The sequence below is a fragment of the Lontra canadensis genome, unplaced genomic scaffold, assembly GCF_010015895.1.
Source record: "Lontra canadensis isolate GAN:19392208 unplaced genomic scaffold, GSC_riverotter_1.0 scaffold13, whole genome shotgun sequence".
Lineage (NCBI taxonomy): Eukaryota > Metazoa > Chordata > Mammalia > Carnivora > Mustelidae > Lontra > Lontra canadensis.
The window spans coordinates 11,396,600-11,418,352 of NW_022631007.1; the positions used below are offsets into that span (position 1 = coordinate 11,396,600).

The 21,753-nt window shown below is 40.5% G+C and overlaps 1 protein-coding gene across 1 annotated transcript in view; it reads left to right on the forward strand.

Moving 5' to 3' along the window:
* DIS3L2 (DIS3 like 3'-5' exoribonuclease 2) overlaps positions 1 to 21,753 on the forward strand; it is a 349,252-nt gene that overhangs the window by 61,399 nt on the left and 266,100 nt on the right. Inside the window, exons 4-5 of the mRNA XM_032857493.1 lie at positions 4,531 to 4,584; positions 12,951 to 13,052. Coding sequence (XP_032713384.1) covers positions 4,531 to 4,584; positions 12,951 to 13,052 — 156 coding nt within the window. The remainder of the gene's footprint in view (positions 1 to 4,530; positions 4,585 to 12,950; positions 13,053 to 21,753) is intronic.

The following is a 21,753-nucleotide window of genomic DNA, read 5'->3' on the forward strand; positions in this document are numbered from 1 at the left end:
GAGGTGACATTACAGTGAACTGCCCCACTATTCAGAAGGCACAAATAATCTTCATAAAATGACAGGCAGGGCTGGTGGGAGAGCTTCAACTCTGTAGCATGCATTAAGTAGCTCATGTTTCTTGACTGTCTCCTAAGTTCCGGCACATTCCAGTGAGTGTGATAGGTAATTCACTGGGGGAGTCGGGCAAACACAACCTAAGACATAAAGAGGGAATTACAGCATGTGCTGAGCACTGCTAGGGAAGTAAGAAAGATGAGAAAGAAGAATTAGAGCCACTTTACATGGGGTGGTTAGGCTGCTCTGAGCAGGTGATTTCTGAGCTGAGAGCTGAAGGGTGGAAATGAGCCAGCTCTCAGGAGAATTAGGCAAAGAACATCATCACACGCAGAGAGACCAGCTTGAGGAAGAATGGCAGGCAGAAAAAAGGCTGGTGTTTTTGAGGAACATGAAGGGAGCTGTTAGACACAGTGAGCAATGGGAATTAAGATATGGGAATAAGCTGGAAAGTCAGGCAGCTGCCACAGCTAGGAGAGTAGTTCAGTTACTGAAACTGAAGGGTTTTAGTAGGGAGAGGGCATGATGTATTTTATGCTTTAAAAATACCTCTCTGACTGTTGCGAGGTGGATAGACTCGAGTGGAAGCTGGGTGACCATGTGGAAGGCCATTAGAGTAAACGGGGCAAGGTAAGAAGGTGGTGGCAGTGGAGATGGCAGGGAGTGGACGATGGTGGAGCTGGAACTGGCAGGAGGCTGATGGCTTAAATGTGAAGGCGAGGCAAAGGGAGGAATAAAGCAGGACTCCTAAGTTTTGAGTTGAGCCCCTAGATGGATGATGTTGCCATTAACTGAGGCAGGGAAGACAGAGGGCTGGAAGGTGGTGCTGGGGTGTTGGGGGAAGGGAGCAGATGGCATAAATGAGCAGAGAGGCCCTGGTGATGACCGTGTCAAGCAGAGGCAGTCTGAGGCAGTTATGCACGAGGACTCTGGAACCAGAATGCTGGGCTTGAATGATACATGGGTGGACACCTCTCATACCTCAGTGTTCTCATTGGTGAAAGGGAAGACAGTAGTGCTTACCTTGTAGGATTGATTTGAGGGTTAACTGATGGATATAAAACTCTTAAAACAGCGTGTAACATGTAGTATATTTATATAAGTGTATTTGAGATTTTTTTTTTTATTGATATAAGAGAAGTGTTTGCTGTTCAACTCAGGTGGTTGCTGCCACGGAGGGTTAGCCGGTTTTTCAAGAAAATATGGAAATACATATTTATGTGTGAAATTCCTTTGCTTTAAGTATTCTCAAACATCCTGTAAGCCAAATAAAACATGTTTGTGATTGCCAGGTTAGGCTAATTAGCCTGATTGTGTGGTTTTTCCTACAGTAACGTTCAGTTCCTTGGGTATAGGCATGGAGAAGGCAGATAGTTGGGGTTAACTGAGAGGGCCTGGTAGTTGAATAGAAGAGGGAGGGTGGACCCAGGACTCAGAGTTTGCAAGGGCAGGAGGTAGTAGCAGTCTTGGCAACTAGGTGGCAAGGTTATGGCAACTAGGTTATGGCAACTAGGTGGCCACACTAAACATAGTATAGGGACAAAATGCGGTCAGCTCCATGGGTTGGAAGTCTTAGTGAAGACAAAGAATTATTGAAGTGGGGTTTTTACCATAAGTGAAATAGAAGGTTAGAAGATTGTGATTAGAAAGTGTGATATTTGAGTTTTCATGTCTGGGGTTGGTATCATTAGCAGTGGTGCCAAGAGACAGCAATGAACATGGGGGAGAGTGGTTAGGGTGGGTGGAGAAAAAAAGGTGGCTAGAGTGACTGGCTAGGGTTGTCTCATCAACCACATGGATACAAAGTTCTGTTTATAGGAATGGTGGTGCAGAGGAAGACAGTGAGCTACAAGTCGAAGCATTACTGAATCAGGGATACTATCAAAAGGTTTGAAGTTGATAGTACTGAGGACGAGGCAGGAGCTAATGATATGATCTTCAGAGGATCTGGATTTTGATCAAGAATGGAGAGAAAAAAACAATTTTAAAGCTAGAGTGGGGAAGCAGGAGAGAACCTTCTTCTTCTGGTCCCTGAGACACATGGCACAGGAGAGATAGACTCCCTTTGAGAGCACTTCAAGGGTAGTGATCACATCAAGGGGACAGCCAGGTTTCCCTTAAGTCAAGGAGCAGAGGAGCATTCAGAGAGGAGGTGGAGCCCGTAGGAGCCCCACTGATCAAGTCCCAGGGCAGGAAGGGGTTGAGGAGGAAGATGAGTGAAGACGGATTGGAGTAGATTAGGTGATAGTCATAAAAATGTAGAAATGGAAGTCCTGGACTTCGGAAGGTGAGTAAGACAAAACCTTGCTGGAAGTCTCTTTTAGTTAAAAGGCCGTTTCTTGACATGGTTTACTGACAGCTACCTTCCTTAGGCTGTGGGGTGGACTCTGGTCTGCTGTGAAATTCTGGTAGAAGTTTCTTTTTCCTCAGTATGATTTACACTCCCAAGGGAATCTCTTCCTGAGGTCGGTTTCTTAAGAGTATGCTCCACTCAACCTGCAAATGTTTTTCTTGAACAAGGCTTCTGTCTTCCCCTGTATGCTTTTATATATCAGGGTCTTTGGGATAGATAGATAGTCAAGAACAGAATCTTGAAGGTCCTTTTAATATCCGTTCTTTTAAATAGAGCCTAGACAGAGCCCTGAGCAACCTCTCTCCTTTGAGCCCAGTGTTAGCCTTTCCACGTGCTTTGCGCTTAAAAGCCCTCTGACAGCAGAAGGCATTCTTGCCTCTCTTTACTTCCTTAGGTAGTAACCATTCCCTGAGCTGGAAAGGATGATAGAAAAATAGCAGTTGAGGGGGAAAAAACAAAACAAACCTTAGGTCAGAAAGCAGTGCCTAGAATCAGAAAATGAATTTTTAAAAAATTTAACTTGAGCGAATGGACTTGATTTATTTGGAGTGTCTTCCGCTCACCAGACACATGCTCTGTGAGGGCAGGCTGTTACTCCTCTCCATTGTGTCCCCATCAGGAGGCATAGTGCCTGCCATGCGAATCTTCAGGAGATTTGGATAAATGTAATAAGCGTTTTGTCTTCCAACAACAACAACAACAACAACAACAACAGCAAAACCAGCTGTTTTAGCCGTGAAATTGCTGTGACATTCATAAAAAAGGGTGACCTCAGAGAGCTTTGCCTGCCTTGTTTCCCACCCCCTCTTTCTCTTACCCTAAGCAGAGTGACAGCATGATGGGAGACGAGTGTTTGCCCTTTTAAGCACTCTTGCTTACATGGTCTTTGCCTCTGTTTCCCTTCTGATTTATTGGCAAGTTTTTCTCCTCCATCAAGGACCAAGTCAGACACTGTCCATGGAGCCTTTCCTGGTGGCCCCAGCTGCAAGTCAGCTGTATCCTCATTTATGGCAACCTTCATATTTTACCTCATAAACAAGGACTGAGCTTGATCACCACTCTCTCTCCACATTGTCTCAGTGTCTTGAGTATAGTATTCAATAAATCTTGAATTAAGTCTGCATGGGATGTTAACAATAGCATAAACTGTTGTGTGGAAATTTATAATGTAAACACACATGGTGCACCAGTGAAGGGGAGAATATTTTCTCTTTTATTTTATTCCCTCACCTGTTTTGCTAATTAATGTCTCTTTGAGTCTTCCAGCATTTTAGGGGGTAAATGTTATTTGAAACACTTTCTCACGACACCCTTTGAGGCTGGCTCTTAGGAAAACAACTGCCTCTCTCCATGTGTTCCAGTGGCCTTCAAATGCAGCTGGAACCTTGGGAGGCTTACAGCTTCCTGCAAAAGCCTAAAATACTGCTATTGAAGACGGCCCCCATCTGCACCTCTGTGCGTAAATAGAAGCAGACCCTGACTTGGTGCTGGAATAACATGAAGGTGAAGGCAGACTGGGTGGCCTGCCTGTCGGAGCCAGGATTCCCATTTACATTAAGAGCTAGTTCTGGACCATTTTGAATTATTGACTCCTTCAGCTCTGTAGAAGGGCCAGAGTAAAAAATATGCATCTGGTCTCTCAAGGTTAAGTATCCAGGTTGGAAATCAACCTGTATCCTTTCGAAAACTGTCACGGAAACAAGCAAGCGTAGAAAGGTCTCAGTGAATAAAAAAGGCCATTATGTAGTGAGATGTAATCCCCATATAATCTTGTTCTTAAAGTAAAGGTTGCAGTGTGAAGTCTAGAATATGGGGGCACAAAAAAATCTCAGTAGCTGCCGTTTTCCCACTCCAGGCCAAGCTCTCCTCCTTCTTACCTCTGCCTGTTCACAGCCAGGTGCCAGTGTGGCCTTTCAGTTTTTGATGGAACCCTGTGTTACAGACATCAGTAGAAATCACATTTCATGCATTTAATGAGTAGTTTTCCTATGCCTAAGTTGTTTTGTAGATTGAGCTGTTTAATTAATTCAGAAACTTTTTATTGAAGAATAACATGTATGGTAATCTTCTAAGTGGATAACTAGTTAAATTTTCACAGATTTCATTTTTTTATTTTAAAGGGTGTATTGAGAATTAATCCGAAGAAGTTTCATGAAGCCTTCATTCCTTCCCCGGTAAGTTCAATGACTTCATAATAAACTTAATGTCACATTTAATTTTTTAAGTGTGCTCCGAAACTGAAATCATGTATTCTAACTAAAAAGCAGAGTAGTAAAACAAAATCAGGATGGGCAAGGATTTGTTTCAAATTTAAATAGGCACAATTTGCCTTTGGTTAACAAACCCTCTGCCAGTAGTAAACTCACAGTGCGAGTGGCGGGGATGGCGTTTGTTACTAAGGCTGCGGCGAGCAGCTGACCCCGTACAGACACCCACCAGTGTTTGTAGCTGGACACCCTTGGTTAAAGGGATTTATAGCTTAAAGGGATTTATGAGTTTTCCCACTGATTTAAGTTAATCTTTCCCAAACAAATATGCTATCTACTTTCGATCTACTGCATGAGCTAATCTGCAAATTTGTCCAAAAAAAAAAAAAAAAGTGTAATGCTTTTTTCTTTTGGTCAGAGTTTCTCACTTCACTTTTTCTGTAGGTGATAGGACTTGGTCCAAGGCTCTTCACCGTTGGGTCTTTATATCCTTTCTTCCGTTCATGACTCATTTTACCAGGCTCTTTGCTCTGACATGTAGTTCACAGGAGGTCTCTGGATAAGGCTGGATTTTGCAAAGCTAGGATAGCAATGTTCTCAAATTACCAACATGACTTTTCCAGGCTGCTGTAAATAAGATAGCTCTAGAATTATAGATGTTTTAGCAGTGGAGTAGAGCATAGGAGTAAACTTGAGCTTATAGATGGGGAAATGGAATACGTATATGTATTTCAGTTAACATACTTCATGATGTTCAGTAACGAATTGAGTGACAATACAAGTTTAGTCATGTGCTTCCCCAGTGGTGGTGGTTTCCAGTAACTTTAAGGCCTGTTCTCAAGCTCAGTTTAGTTCTTTTTCCCCCTTGCCCTACAGAAGTCAAGGATCCACATTCGTATCTCAGATTCCATCTTATCCAGTGGATTAGATAAAAAGTATCACTGACATGTCACCGTGTACTCTCTGAGCCCTGTTCTGCTTCCGTGACAGACCATGCTGTGTATTCTGACAGCTGAGGGTCAGCTTTGAGGCAGTGACTTAACTGCAGGGGCAGGTTTGTCCTCCCATGGAAGCACAGTTGACATGGTGGTTGATTCCCGACTTTGCTTGTAAGGTAAAAATCATATTCAGTAATCGTGAAAATCACCCATGAAAATCTCTTAGGAAGATGCCATGTTAGAGACAGATAATCTCTTAGTAAGTCCCATATAACTAGCATTTTCTCTATTTAGAAAGAATAAATCTTTCTTCATTGGCATACCAGTTGAGGGAGCTCAATTATAATAGGGTCCTGAAGTATGAAGAGCATGAGTTACTAAGCATGAAAATCATGGTCAGTGGAGTAAGGAGTTCATCCTGAGAGACAGCTGGGAGCTGAGCAGATTACAAGCCTCCCATCTCCTGTGTGCACTGAAGTTTGCTGTCATTGACTGGAATGTTAAGGGAAACTACATAGAGCCATTTGAAAATCTGACTGCTTGCTTGTTTTCTTCCCTGAGTACACGGTATTGAACTTCCCTACGTTAGATCCCTGGTAGGCTGGTTCCTGACAAGTGTGGGACCTAGGACAAGAGTACAAAAGGAGGCACACATACCTTATATTAAATATTTAGATGTTAGGGATGCTTGGGTGGCTCAGCCGGTTGGGTGGCTGCCTTCAGCTCAGTTCATGATCCCAGGGTCCTGGGATTGAGTCCTACGTGGGAGTCTTTGCTCAGTGGGGAACCTGCTTCTCTCTCTGCCTCCCACTCCCCCTGCTTGTGCTCACTCTTTCTCTTTGATTTAAAAATATAAATAAGTAAATAAATAAATTTAGAAGTTATATATATCAAACTAACGAACTGTTAGGTAAAATACATTCATGACAAATAAAATAGATTTCTTGTTAAATATACCTCTGTGTACCTGGGTTCAAATGTAGAATTCTCACACTCCTTGGAGCTCCATCCTAAAGTGTGGCCAGATGGAGAGGGTCTGCCTCTGGCCTGCCCCTCTTCCCTTCCTAGTCCTAGCTCCCTGTCCCCTCTTTGCTGTCTCCATTGCCTCCCCCTGCCCATTCATTAAGGGCCCTTGCATGCATCTGTTTGAGCATCTTATCCCACATGTCTAAGTTCTGTCCACATGCCTTAGAAATACCTGCCCTTTAACCACCTGTTAAGTCCACTGGGTGCCATGGGTGCCACCAGTGACTGTGGTCTGTCTCCAGGCAGACAGACCTGGGGAAGATGCTTATGTATGCCTTGGAAGTGGGCTTGGGACTGATTAGCCCAAGATGCACATCCATTTGGCCCTCAGATCTCTTCACTTTTGGGGAGGACTGTGACTGGAGAAGGGCCAGGGAAGAGATCCTCTATATTGCAGGGCCTAGTTAGGTGCCTATAATTTAAATTCATCTGATTTATAGGTGCAAATGATTTGTTGCCACAGTTTAATTTGGCTTGTTAAAGGAAGTTAAGAAGCATAAGTTACTAATGCTTCAAAAACCCAAGTTGTTCTCCTACTTGAAATTATATTCCTGGAATGTCCTATTAAGAAACTTTTAGACAGTTGTGTTATTAGGATTGGCTTATTTTTATGCCCCTTATTCTCGGATTTGGCCACTAATGGAGTAGTAATGTTGTCTCAGAGGGAGAAGAAATGTTAAAAGGTTCACCTCTAAGTAACTAAGAACTGACTATAAAAGCTCTATCAAGGCCCAGTTGTGAGTTTTGGTTGTAGATACTGGAACAATCCTATATGCTAGTTTTGTGGGGGTTTTGGTGAGTTTCATTGTTTAGAGGCATTCTAGAAAGCATTGAGGGAGGAGAGGCAATAAATTATATGTCGGTAAATTCCACAACCACCACTGGTCTGGATTTATGGGTATATGTAGCTCATGTCTACGTCAAGTGTGAACTGGTGTGCACTGGAAGAATGTTCACTGGTGGATTAGGAGTTGAATAGCAGAACCAGGGCCTGAAGGTTACCTGTCCCCTGCTTAAGCAGGGAGAGTAAAGACAGGAGTTGTTAGAAAAGAAGATGTAGCCTTTGCTCTGACAATAGGAAATTGAAAAGTTTACTTATTTATAAAACTAGCAATGGATTAAATTGTCTAATGTTCCTTACAACTTTAAAATTCTGAATTCTAATATAAAATTATAAAGTTTTTGGAGAGACAAAAATAGACTAGATTTGTTTATTTAGGTTCTTGCTGACTTTTACAAAAAGCACAGGTTCCATTCTGAATTATGTTGATGCAAGAAGTTTTATAAGTTTTTTTGTGCATCTTGTCATGGGAGGCACCCTTTGAACATCTGTGGAATGTATTTTGTCCAAAGGGAGCCATTCCATCGATAGAGAATGCTCTTGGTTTGTCCTCCCTACTTGGAAACTTCCTAAGTATTTAGTTGATTACCCCCAGATCCCATTATGTTTCCTCTAGGATGGTTCATTATCCATTTTCCTTTTTTTCTAGTAGAGCTAGTCTTTGACATTCAAATAAAGAGCTGAACTCTTTAGCCTTTAAAAGTAGTTAAGTGTGATGAATTGAACTTTTAATATTGAGTTGTTCCCAAGTTTATGGTCTTTAAGAGATTCTGCAATAGGTATGGGCTTCTGAGTGAATCCACTAAGAGCTGAGCAGTGATGCAATACCTGGAGATTGGTGTATTGTCTGAGGTTCAGCTCGGCCCTGCTCTTCTGGATTTCTTTGGATGGGAATGTGGCAATACCAGTACCTTATCATCTTAAATCTCTGAGCTCTCTGGGGGTGGTGTACCTGTTTATGAGAGAGGCATTTTATTTCATGTTTTGACTACATGATCATGGGTTGGGATGACCTCCAAACAGCTCTCTCTTCGTTCCAGGGAAGTTGGAGAGCCCCATTTGGTACATAAATTGCAGAAGGTAGCGATTGATGACCACGTGCCACCCTGCAGTTGTACACGTTCTGTTTGGTGGTTGCCCTTCCTTATTCCTCTGAGAAGCTCAACATGAGGCCAACTGCAGTGATTCTGTCTTTGTGGCTAACATGGATGGTAGCGGTCCCTCAGGGACTAGGGTGGGGCAGGTTTGGCAATGTGTGTAGGCCACAGCTGTCTGCCCATGGTTAGATTGGAAACTGAACAGAAAAACTGTTCTAAAACCTCTCTCATGGTTTGTAATTGGAAACTATAAAAATTGCTGAGTGTCTAAAGTCCCATTTTTGGTGTTGGCAGGGCAGGTTTGGTGAATTTGGGATGCTAATTTTAACTTTAACTGAAATGTTACAGTAATCAACTGTAGTCTGGTAAGTAATCTTATCTATACCAAGTGTCTCTACCTACAGAATTTTGAGTGGTGGTTTTCTAAGCCTGTTTGCTATTACTTCAAGAAAAATGAACATTCCATGGGCACTTGAGAAGAATGTATACTTTTGCTTTGGGATGGAATGTTCTGAATATATCTGTGAAGTCCATCTGGTCCAGTGTGTCATTCAAAGCCGTTATTTCCTTGCTGATCTTCTGCTTAAATGATCTGTCCATTGCGGTAGGGGGGTGTTAAAGTCCCCTACTATTACTGTATTATTATCAATGTGTTTCTTTGATTTTGCTATTAATTGGCTGCTCACACATTAGGGATATACATATTTACAGTTATTAGATCTTCTTGGTGGGTAGACCCTTTAATTATGATATAGTGTCCTTCCTCATCCCTTGTTATGGTCTTTTGTTTAAAATCTAATTTAACTGATACAAGGATTGCCACACTAGCTTTCTTTTGATGTCCATTAGCATGATAAATTGTTTTCCACCCATCATATCGATGGGTCAGCTTTTTTATCCAATTTGAAACCCTGTGTCTTTTGATTAGGGCATTTAGCCCATTTACATTTAGGGTAACTACTAAAAGATATATGAATTTAGTGCCATTCTATTGCCTATAAGGTGACTGTTACTGTATATCCTCTCTGTTCCTTTCTGGTCTGTGTTTCTCGTGGGCTCTCTCTTCTTTTAGAGGACCCTTTTAATATTTCTTGCCAGGCTGGTTTGGCGATCACAAATTCTTTTAGTTTTTGTTTGTCCTGGAAGCTTTTTATCACTCCTTCTATTTTGAATGACATCCTAGCTGGATAAAGTATCCTTGACTGCATATTTTTCTCATTTAGCACCCTGAATATATCATGCCAGTCCTTTCTGGCCTGCCAGGTCTCTGTGGATAGGTCTGCTGCCAGTCTAATGTTTCTACCCTTGCAGCTTACAGATCTCTTATCCCTGAGATGCTTTCAGGATTTTTTTCTTTGTCTCTGAGATTTGTAAGTTTCACTACTATATATTGGGTGTTGACCTATTTTTATTGATTTTGAGGGGAATTTTCTGTGCCTCTTAGATTTTGATGCCTGTTTCCTTCCCCAGATAGTGACGTTCTCTGCTATAATTTGCTCCAGTATACCTTCTGCCTCCTCTCTCTTCTTATTTGGGATCCCAATTATTCTAATATTGTTTTGTCTTATGTTATCACTTATCTCTTAAATTCTTCCCTTATGATCCAGTAGTTATTCATCTCTCTTTTTCTCAGCTTCTTTATTCTCCATTATTTGGTCTTCTGTATCACTAATTCTCTCTTCTGTCTCATTTATCCTAGCAGTTAGAGCCTCCATTTTTTATTACACTTCATTAATAGCCTTTTAAATTTTGACTTGATTAGATTTTAGTTCTTTTATTTCTCCAGAAAGGGATCCTCTAGTGTCTTCTATGCTTTTTTCAAGCCCAGCTGGTATCTTTTTAATTGTTATTCTGAACTCTAGTTCCAACATGGTGAATTTTTCTATCTTGTCATTCTGTCCAGAGAAGAATAGATGAATAAGAGAACAAAATACTAAAATGGCAACAATGACCCCAGAGAAATTGACACTAAACAAATCAGAGGGGACCCAGAACTGGGAAAAAAAAAAATTAAAAAAAAAAAAAAAAAAAGAAAGAAAGAGAATATAATCAGGCAGGTGGATGAAACAGAGCAATACATTGGATCCTGTATGTATTTTGGTCTGTTTGTTAGAAAACTAGATGCCAAAGTTGTAAAGAAAGAAAAACTTAAATATGTACAAAAATAAAATTAAATACAATGAAAGGATAGAATGTAATTGTAAAAATGAACATTAAAAGATTCCACCCCCCCACACACACAAAAGGAATATAAACAGACAGGTGAACAGAACAAAGCAATACTGTAAATCCTGAGTGTATTTTGGTTGGTTTGTTAGAAGAAACTACATCTTGAAACTGTAAAGAAAGAAAAACTTATATACATACAAAAATTAAATTAAATACATTGAGAGGATAGACTGTAACTGTAAAGATGAAAATGAAAGACTTTAACAATAACAATAAAAAAGAATATGATCAGACAGGTGAAAAGAATAGAGCCATACACTAGATTCTGGGTGTATTTTGGTCTGTTTATTAGAAGAAACTGTATCCCAAAATGAAACATACATACATATATATATATATATATATATATACACACACACACACACACACACATACATACACACACACACACACACACAACTAAAATTAAAAGATAGAATTTAACTGTAAAAATGAAAATTTAAAAACCATTTTAAAAAAGAAGTTGACAAAATAAGAAATTCACTGAAAAAGGAAAGAGAGGAATACCTGGGTGACTCCGTTGGTGGGGTGTCTGCCTTCGAGTCATGATCCCAGGGTCCTGGGATGGAGTCCTCCCTTGGGTTCCTTGCTCAGAGCCCCAGTTATTTCTAATAATACACTTCTCAGGGGGCCTGCTTCTCCCTCTGCCTCCCAATCCCCCAGTTGTGCTTTCTCTCTCTCTCTCTCATTCTGACAAATAAATAAAGTCTTAAAAAAAAAAGAAAGGGAAAAAATTTAAAATTGAAAGACTAAAGAGTCTTGAGGAAAAAAAACATGAATTCTGTATACTATTTTCCCCATTGGAGCATTGGAGTTTTGCAGTTTTCTGTGGTAGGTAAACTTGGCCTTAGTTGGTGTTCTTGCTGATCTTCTGTGGGAGGGGCCTGTTATGCTGATTTTCAGGTGTCCTTGCCCCGGGCAGAATTGCACCAGCCTTGCCAGGGGGGGCAGGTTAATCTGCTCCAGATTGCCCTATGGTGGCTTTGTTCCCTGAAGGGTTTCCACCTAGCTTTAGAGGATGAGAATGAAAATGGCAGCGTCCCAATCTCCTGGAGCCAAAAGCTTGGGGGCTCCCCTCCTCACAGTGCCCACAGGGAAACGCAGTCAGTCACTCCCGGGTCTCTGTCGGTACCCTCTGCTCACCCAGCCTGTGACTGAGCGTTTCTACCTCTGGCACATGACCCAGGACTCCCTTAGAGTCTCCAAACCCTGCAGACTGCTGCATCTCACAAACATGCTGCTCCACCTGGGGGTGGAAGGGGAATCTCCTGCTGGTTCTGTCGCTTGCTGGGCCCCTGCTTCAGGAGGGGTCACCCAACTGTGCTGCGGTTCGGGATTTATGGCAACCCCAAGCTGAGAGCCCACTCCTGGGCTTGGTGATTGCAGCCGGCTTCCCTGCTCTGACACCTGGGAGCTCTGCTTCATTCAGGCGCCCCTGGTCTTTCTGTGACTCCAAGGATCCTGAGACCACACTGTCCCTAACCTGGGTTATTTGTAAGCATGTGGTTGAGGACAAAGGTGTCCATGCCTTGTGTTCATGGTGGGGAGTTCACCCTGCTCCTCAGTCAGAGAGTGAAGGAGCATGAGAATGCTTCATGAATCTCATGTCCTTTTCCTTTTCTTCTTTGCCTTCTACTTAGATCTCTATAAAAGTAACTGCAGTTTGCTTTCTCTGTCATTTCTCAGTGGGAGGATTATGATTTTGCTGGTTTCTTCCTTGGAGGACTCAAATCCTGGAGTTGGTTCTTGCTCCTGTCCTTGCAGCTGGTTTTCTTAGGGAATTATATTTTGTTGTTATGTTTTCTTGCAAACCTTCTCAGTTTTACCCTTTTTTGATACTTAAAAAAAAATTCAGTTAGTGTAGAAAAGGTATCATCATGCTTTATTTAAAACAAGGAAGGATAACTTACTCCTTTCTCATTTCAGTTATGAAAGCATGTAGTCTCAGTTTTTTGCTTTAATTATTTTTGTTTGGTTTTGGCTTGACTGTAGATCATCTTCTCTTATGTTTTTGAAATTTCTTTAACATTCTTTTAACCTGCTTTTATGTGTTCATCCCTGTTTCTATTAGTTCCAGAGACTAATTTCCCTCTTAGTGTTCTTGTTAAGCCCGTGGACAGATTGTAGAGTCTACAGTTTTTAAACCAAAGAAGTAATATTCAGTTCCAGGTCTTGGTAAGCTCTTTTCTCTCTCCAACCTAGGATGGTGATCGAGACATTTTTATCGATGGGGTTGTTGCTCGTAATAGAGCCTTGAATGGGGATCTGGTGGTCGTGAAGCTGCTTCCAGAAGAGCAATGGAAGGTGAGTTAAATTTTCCTTTTCTAATAATAACCTTCTCTCAGGGCCTTTTTATTCCATGGACATCTGTGAGACATCATAAACTGGAGCAGTCACAGACTCCTCAGGTCCTGTAGTTGCCTCAGAAGCAGGCCATGCAGTGCCTGGAACTTAGAAGCATCTGCTGGGCAGACATCTAATGATTTGAGTTGTTCTCCTTGCTCCCTCCCTGTGATCTGTCTTCCCTGTCATATGCATTGCATTGATTTCTGATAATTTTTAGGATAGAAGAAAAGCTTACAGGGTACATTCAAACTTCTGACATGTATTACTTTCCCACATTTAATGATGGGAGAACTGAAAAGACAAAGGCAGGGGCATGGTGGCAGTCTTCACATGTTCTTGCTTCCTCTACGGGAAAACCTGGGCAACATGTACCTCTTTCTGTAGGTTCTACTTTGGTGATTGGGCTTCCCTTGGCAGACAAAAATAGACCCTCTCTTTTTATAAAACAGAGATCTGGTGGCAGAAGAAAATGTTTTTAACTGGAAAATATCCTGGGTTTCAGGCTCCATATATGTCTTGTCAATTGAAAAGAAAAATGTGGTTTTCGACTATTGTTTTAAATAAAGGTCAGGCATTAGAATGATTCATAGTAGTAGTTTCTTTGAATTGTCATGTAGAACTGGCAACTTGTGGGTCCAAATCTGGGTATTTCTTTATAGCATTTCTTCAGATCTTTTATTTTATTTGTCTCAGTTCACTGGTATTGAGGAATATGGTGTCACCTTCAGTGAGAGATAGGTACTGTAGGGATTAATAGAATGGGCTTTTAGGCTAGGCTTCTTGGGTTTGAATCCCATTTCTGCCACTCATCTGTATAACCGTGGGTGAATTATATAACCCCTCTGTGCCTCAAAGCCCTCATCTATAAAATGGGAATAATTATAGTACCTACTTCATGGGTTTGTCATGAAGATTAAATGAGAATACATGTAAAAATGGTGCCTGACCCATGGTAGCAGTTCAAGCAATGTCAGTTTTTATTAGCTTTTACAAAAATAGGAGAAATACTACCTTATTTCAGAGCTTTGTCAAGACAAATTTGTTTTTATCTGATAGGGCTAGAGTAACTGACTTAGAATGGGCATTTCTAGGGTGTAGGTATGTTAATAATGATCAAGAGAGATATAGCTCTTGCCTTCATGGAGCTTTTAGTCTGATGGGGAGTGCAGGTAGGAAGAGACAGGTATTAATCACACACAGATTAAGGATAATTATGATTAATGCCATGAAGTTAAGTGCAGAGTGTTTTATAAGAGTCATTTATCCTAGTCCTGATCCCCCAGCCCATCCCCAGTTGCTGCCAGCTGTGGTTATATCCTCCCTTGATTTCCCAAAAGCACAGCTAACAGTTGGTTCCAGGTCCTAGGAACGTAGATTGATTTAGGCCACTTCCTCTTTTCTGGAACACATCTAGCACAGTGTTAATGAGATCTAAGAAGACAAGAAGATTGCATTAGGGCCTGGTCAGACTAAAGAAGTATCCCTAGGGGTCATTTGAAGGAGTAAAGAGGCAGAATTAGAGTGAAGATGATCCATAAGGAACAAGAAAGATGGTGGTTTCCTTTGACTTAAGGAGTGAGAATGGGTAGAATAGAAAGAAATAGAAGAGTAATTAGCAAATTGGGTGAGTCTAGAGCTGACCAGAGCAGGTGTAAGGTGTTGACTTGTTGGAAATAATAGGAATGGAGAGCACATAGCAGAGCACCTGTGGTGCTCTGCAGAGTTAGATGAGGTTGATTCAAAGAGAACAAGGCCAAGTTGCCCAACATCCTTCCTACCTTGGCTGTGACAAGGGATGGCTAAAAAAACAAACATATGAATAAATAAATTGGTTGAATTATTTTCTTTGTTTTTTTACCTCATTTGTATTTTTAAAAGATTTTATTTATTTATTAGAGAGGGAGAGAATGAGAGAGAGAGCATGAGTGGAAGACAGGTCAGAGGGAGAAGCAGACCCTCTGCTGAGCAGGGAGCCCGGTACGGGACTCGGTATCGGGACTCCAGGATCACGACCTGAACTGAAGGCAGTTGCTTAACCAACTGAGCCACCCAGGTGCCCCCACCCCATTTGTATTTAAGACCAGCAAGCATAGCCTCTCCTGGTATTATCAGATGTACTCTTGCTTTGGACAGGAAGCCTGACAAGATGAGAGTAGTTTGGAGGTGAAGGTGTTGTTGTCAAGTTGTAGAAGGATAGCTTAGGACTTCGGCATTCTTATTTATGCCTTGGTGCCTTTGCTTCTAGACAAAGACCTATCTCCTTGAGACTCAACACAGCAAAGTTGTGTTTTTTCCCAGGAGGCCTATGTTTGTGATTTTGTAATTCCTAGGTCACTGGAGCTAGTTAGGCAGATAAGATTTTACTGAAATTCTTACAGTGTTCCCACAGTCCGTATAGGCAGGCTACATTAACACAGCTTGTTGTTTTTCTGGTTTACAGTTAATATCTAAAGGCAGAAGAGATTAAGGGCCACATGGGAGTTCTAAGCCCGGAAGTGACATAGTGTTATTTAGCCAAAATCACTCTGGCTGCTATTTGGAGAATGGAATGTAGTGGGGGCAATATGTGTTGGCATGGCCAGTTAGGAGACATATACTGGGTCATGACAGTAAAGATGGAGAGAGGTAGGGATACATTTTGAAAGTATAGCTGTTGGGACTTGAAGATGGATTTGAGGAGTAGGATGAGTAAAAGAGAGGGGAAACAAGGATTAAATTCTGGTTTAAACAAAATAGATGAGTATGATGTCATTAATTAAAATGAGGAATAGTTAGGGACAAGCATGTTTGGGTGCAAAAATTGTGAGTTCTGCTTGGCCATGTTAAGTTGTAATTTCTTTTCAGACATGTTAATGGAGATGTTGAGAATGTATGGAGGCATAGATGGCTCATTACTCATAAATTCTACTAAACATTTAAGAAAAATAATCCTGAGTCTACGCAGACGATTTCAGAAAATGCAAGAGGAAGAAATCTTTTTTTTCTTTTTTTTTTAAATAAGAATTGTTATAATTTAATCTCTTAACAACTTTCCTATATAGCAATACAAGAACTCTTTTTCAACTTATCCTATGAAGGCAGCATTGCCTTAATATCAAAACTAGGAAAAGACAGTATAAGAGAAGAAAGCTACAGACCAGTACTCCTCACAAACATAGTTGAAAAAGTCCTCAACAAAATATTAGCAGATAGAATCCAATAACCTATTATATTAAAAGGGTAACACAACATGAGCAAATGGGTTTTATCACAGGAATGCAAAGTTGGTTTAATATTTGAAAAGCAATTTGATGAAATTCATTGTATTAACAGATTAATAAACACCATATTTCAGTCAATGTCATCATTTTAATAGATGCAGAAAATACAATTGACAAAAGTCCACAACATTCATAATAAAAACTCACAGCAAATTAGGAATAAAAGATTATTTCCTCAGGCTGGCAAAAGAACACTTAGGAGATACTTCAAACTAAGACCATTCTTAGTAAGGTAAAAGACTAAATGCTTTTCCTCCAATATTGGGAATGAGGTAAAAATGTCCCTTCTCATCCCTTTTATTCAACACTGTACTGAATATTTATAGCCAGTACAGTAAAGAATAGAAAAAAAGCATTCAGAGTGAAAAGGAAGAAGTAAAACTCTCTTTATTCTCAGATGATATGATTTTCTACCTATAAAATCCTAAGGAATTGACAAACAGCTGCTAGAACTAGTAATGAGATTACCAAGGTTGAAGGACAGAAATTTGATATTAAAGAAATCAATTTTACTTCTACATATTAGCAATGGGAAATTAGAAATTAAAAAATTTATTGAAGTATCTGTGTAATAGGATCGAAATTATGATATACTTAATTTTGACCAATTACAAGACATGTACGCTAAAACTATGAACATCATTGGGAAAAATTATGTAAGATTTCAGTAAATGGTGAGAAATACCATGCTCTTGAATTAAAAGACTCAATATTGTTAAGATGCCATTTCTATTCAGATTGATCTATAGATTAAGCACAATCCCAAAGAAAATCATAGCAGGCTGCTTCTTCTTTTTTTTTTTTTTTTTAAAGATTTTATTTATTTACTTGACAGACAGAGATCACAAGTAGGCAGAGAGTTGGCCAGAGAGAGAGGAGGAAGCAGGCTCCCTGCTGAGCAGAGAGCCCGATGTGGGGCTCGATCCCAGGACCCTGGGATCACGACCTGAGCCGAAGGCAGAGGCTTTAACCCACTGAGCCACCCAGGTGCCCCCATAGCAGGCTTCTTTATAGAAATTAACAAACTGGTTATAAGATTTATATAGTTGTGCGGAGGGCCTAGGATAGCCAAAACAAAGAAGAACAAAATTGGAGGCCGCATATTACCTGATTTCAAGAATTACTATAAAGCTCTGGGAATCAAGACTGTGTGGTAATGTCAAGATAGACATATAGATCAATAGAGCAGAATAGAGAGTCTTGAAATAGACCTATACCTATATGATTAATTGAGTTTCTACAAAGGTGTCAAGGTAATTAAGTGTAGAAAGGATCTCTTTTCAACAAATATGCTATTACAATTGTGTAGCCATATAAAAAATAGTGAACTTTGACCCTTACCTTGTACCATTTGCAGAAATTAACTTGAAATGGATTGTAGATGTAAATGTTTGTGTAAAAAGCCCGAACTTTCTGTAAGAGGGGAAATTTTAGTGATCTCAGATTTGACAAATATTTCTTAAATATGAAACATTTAAAAAACCAATAAATTTGACTTAATCAAAATTGCAAACTTTTGCTCTTCAGTAAACACTGTTATAAAAAGGCAAGCCACAGACTAGGAGAGAATATTTATAAAACATTTATCTGACCAAAGACTTTTATCTAGACTGTAAAGAACTCTTTTAAGTCAGTAACAGACAACTATTTTAAAACTGTATTAAAGATTTGAAGAGATACTTTACTAAATAAGATATAAGGATAGCAAATAAGCATAGGAAAAGATGCTTGACATAATCAGTCATTAAGAAAATACAAATTAAGGGGTCCTGGGTGGCTCAGTCATTAAGCATCTGCGTTGGGCTCAGGTCATGATCTCAGGGTCCTGGGATCGAGCCCCACATCCGGCTCTCTGCTCAGTGGGGAGCCTGCTTCCCCCTCTCTCTCTGCCTGCCTCTCTGCCTACTTGTGATCTCTCTCTCTCTGTCAAATAAATAAATAAAATCTTAAAAAAAAAAAAAGAAAATACAAATAATACAAATTAAAAGTACAAGGTAGAACTATAAAACTGCTAGAATGGCAAACGTTGAAATGATTGACCAAAACCAGTGTTGAGAAGGATATGGAACAACTGGAACCCTCATACACAGCTGGTGGGACTAAAAATTGATATAGTCACTTTGGAACACAGTTTTGCAGTTTCTTAAAAAGTTAAGCACATACCTTACCATGATCCAGCCATTCCATTCCTGGATGTTTACCTTAGGGAAATGAAGGCATTTGTCCGCATAAAGGTTTGTATATGCATTCATAGCTGCTTTTTTTTGAATAGCCCCAAACTGGAAATAGCCCAAATGTCCATCAGCATGAAAACCAATTTTGCTATACCTATTCAACGAATACAACTCAGCAGTTAAAAAAGAAAAATCAATGGACTGCTGATACATGCAACAACATGGATGAATCTCAGAATAAATTATGATGGATGGAAGAAGCTAAGCAAAAAAGAATACACTCTGTATAAGTCCATTTATATAAAACTCTAGAAAATGCAGACTAATTTGTATGGACAAAAGGCAGATCATTGGTTGCCTGGGGCAGGAGCAGGAGAGATGGATTACCAAGGGGCCCCAAAGGCAGCTTTGAGGGTGATGGGCATGTTCATGATCTTGATGGATAGTTTCATAATTGTGTATGTAAGTCATGACTAATCAGTTTGTGCACTTTAAATGTATGCAGTTTACTGTATGTCAGTAAAGTCGTACAAATGACTGAAAATGAAGAAACAAGCAAAACAAGATGTTTGGACAAATGAACCTAGCTCCAAGGAAAGATTGAGGCTAGAGATGTAAGTTTGGGAGTCATCAGCATGTGTGCTGTTAAAGTCATGCTAGTGGATGAGACCACCTAGAGAGTGTAGCTGAAGGCAAAAAGGCTGAGTATTGAGTTCTGGGGTAGACCAGCATTTAGCGGTCAATCGAGGAGACTGTGGAGAGACCCGTGCTCCTGCCTCAGGGGGTATGAAGCATGCTAGTTAAATTTCATCTGTGTCTAATGCAGACGTCAATGAAATTGAAGACAGGAAAGAAAATGCTGGTTCTATGATAAAGTCAATAAATTGATAAGCCTCTGGTACAACTAACAAAAATGTAAAAAGGCACAAGTCACCAATATCAGGAATGAAATAGCAGATATCACATACTGCAAACATTTAAAAGACAACTTCTGTGAAACAAAACAAAAATTTCCCAGCTGTGCCTGGTTTAGAGAAAAGGCTGATGCATTCTGAGGGTGTAGAGGGGCAGAGGTCCAGTGAAATGGGTGTCAACAACCTCAGGCTTTCAGAATCCATGGGATCTGCTCAGATCTAGGAAGATGTATTTTGATCTAGTGGATCCTGAGCCCTGTCTTTATTGATAACATCCTCTTGGGTGGGGATTGCTGTGGATACAGAGTGAGGCTTAGACTGGCAAGGAGGACCCTTTGAGTTGCTGGTAGTAGATGAGGGGAAGTAAAGCCCTCTTTAGTTTTCAGAAGATTTGGAATGTAGAGGCTGGCCGGGGCTCCTTGCTTATCCCTTTTCTGTGGAGCTCCTAAGGGTCTTCACAGTGACTGCCTGACAATTGCTTTTCATATGAGCAAGCCCATTAGGTATGTCCCTTAGGCCTCATTAGTTAGAGTAAGTATTTCACAGCTTCCCATTCTGAAGCGGGGAGACCTGTGACAGTTGTTGGTGACAGGGTCAAACTAGAGAGAAGAGAATATTCAGACTGTCCTCAAGCATCCCTGACATGTAGGATATAAACATCTCAAAGCATACTGGCCAATTGTATTACAGGTTTGTTAGTACAAAAGCATATTGTTATCAGAGGAATCTGTAGTCAATGGTGTGAGCGAATGTGAATTAATTGGATTATTCATCTTTGCTTCTTTATGCTTGTTGTGCTACTCACCCCTCTTGGGTATGTAAACTACAGGGCCTTTGGGGTTTTAGAAAAAAACAACAATTCTTTTAGCTGTAGTAGTAAATAGTCAATTTCTTTCACAGCTATCTATTTTGCCAAAAAAACATGCTGTGAAAGAATCAAGCTGTGAGGCAATCATAAACAATAATTTGCTCTTATATAACAATTTTAATTTCAGAATTCTTCCATGTTTGTAGCATATGTGTGTAGTTTTTATTACAGACATCTCAAGAAGGATGGTTGAGGGGCAAAAGATAGTTTCTTCACTTTGCCAGTTGGGACATTAAGTGACTTGTTTGAGAGCTTGGAGCTTTTGGCAGGACCAGGGAGTGGAACCCAGATCTCATGACTTTTAGCTTATGGCTCTTGTAGGGTTTATTTTTCCCTTGTCTGTGTGTGTGTGTGTGTGTGTGTGTGTGTGTGTGTGTATACATGCGCATTTTTCTAGGGAGAGGGTCTGTGGTTTTCCTCAGGTTTTCAAAGTCAGGGAGACATGTCCTTCAAAGGATTAGGCTGTTTACGAGTCCTGGGGATTCTGCCTAGAACTGTGCAGGGTACCTACTGGCTTCTCATCCTCCTGCCAGCCTGTCCTGTGCTTGAAGCTGGAGGTACTGTCTGGAAAAGGTCCCAGCTTTGCTGTTAAGGAGCTTGTCGGCTGGCTGGGATGGGAATGGAAACAATTGTAGTATGGTTTGCAAAATAGCAAGAGAAATACATGTTGTTATGGGAGCACCACACTCTGTGAGAACTGGGGACAATTTTCTAGAGGAGGTTATATTTGCAGTGAGATTTGAAGGATGGTTTGGTTTTGTTTTAGGATGGGAATGCCTTGGGTTGAGAACAATTTGGCAAGAGAGGACTGTGGACATTTCCACTTTCAGGGAGGAATATGTGGGGTAAGGCTCTCTCTGCCATGTCTTTGGCTGGGGACTGCGGCCCCTCTCCTGGCTCCCTGGATACTGGTAAAGAAAACAGTTCCCAAGCTCCTGCCCTCCAGGGAGACCAACAGCCTTGACCCCTTTTGCAGAAGCCCACAGATACTGCTCTTCTCTGTAAATGCCCCTCCATTTGCAATTGATCTGATCTTCGCCCTGCCGCTTGTACTCGCTTTCTTTTTCCTTTGTCCCATCAAGTTAATTCATACTCATTAAACAACCTTGTCCTTCATCTTTTATTAATTGTAATAAGTTTATCCTGTTATTTTCCTTCTTTTAATACTCCAGGTTAGTGCATCACAAGTAAGCATATATAGACCCTGTGGATGCTGGATGATTGCTGACTTTTCAGTGCTTACTGTATACCAGGAACTGTATTTAGTGCCCCACACCATTTAGTCTGCTGTTGTCTCTATCCCAGTTTTGTAAATGAGAAACGCAAGTCTTAGCTTACACATTTTACTTATTTAGGTAATATATAAGTAGGGAATGGCAGAGTTGGGATTCAGATTCATTTCTTCTTATTTCATGATCTCATTGCTATTTGTTATTTCAGAGA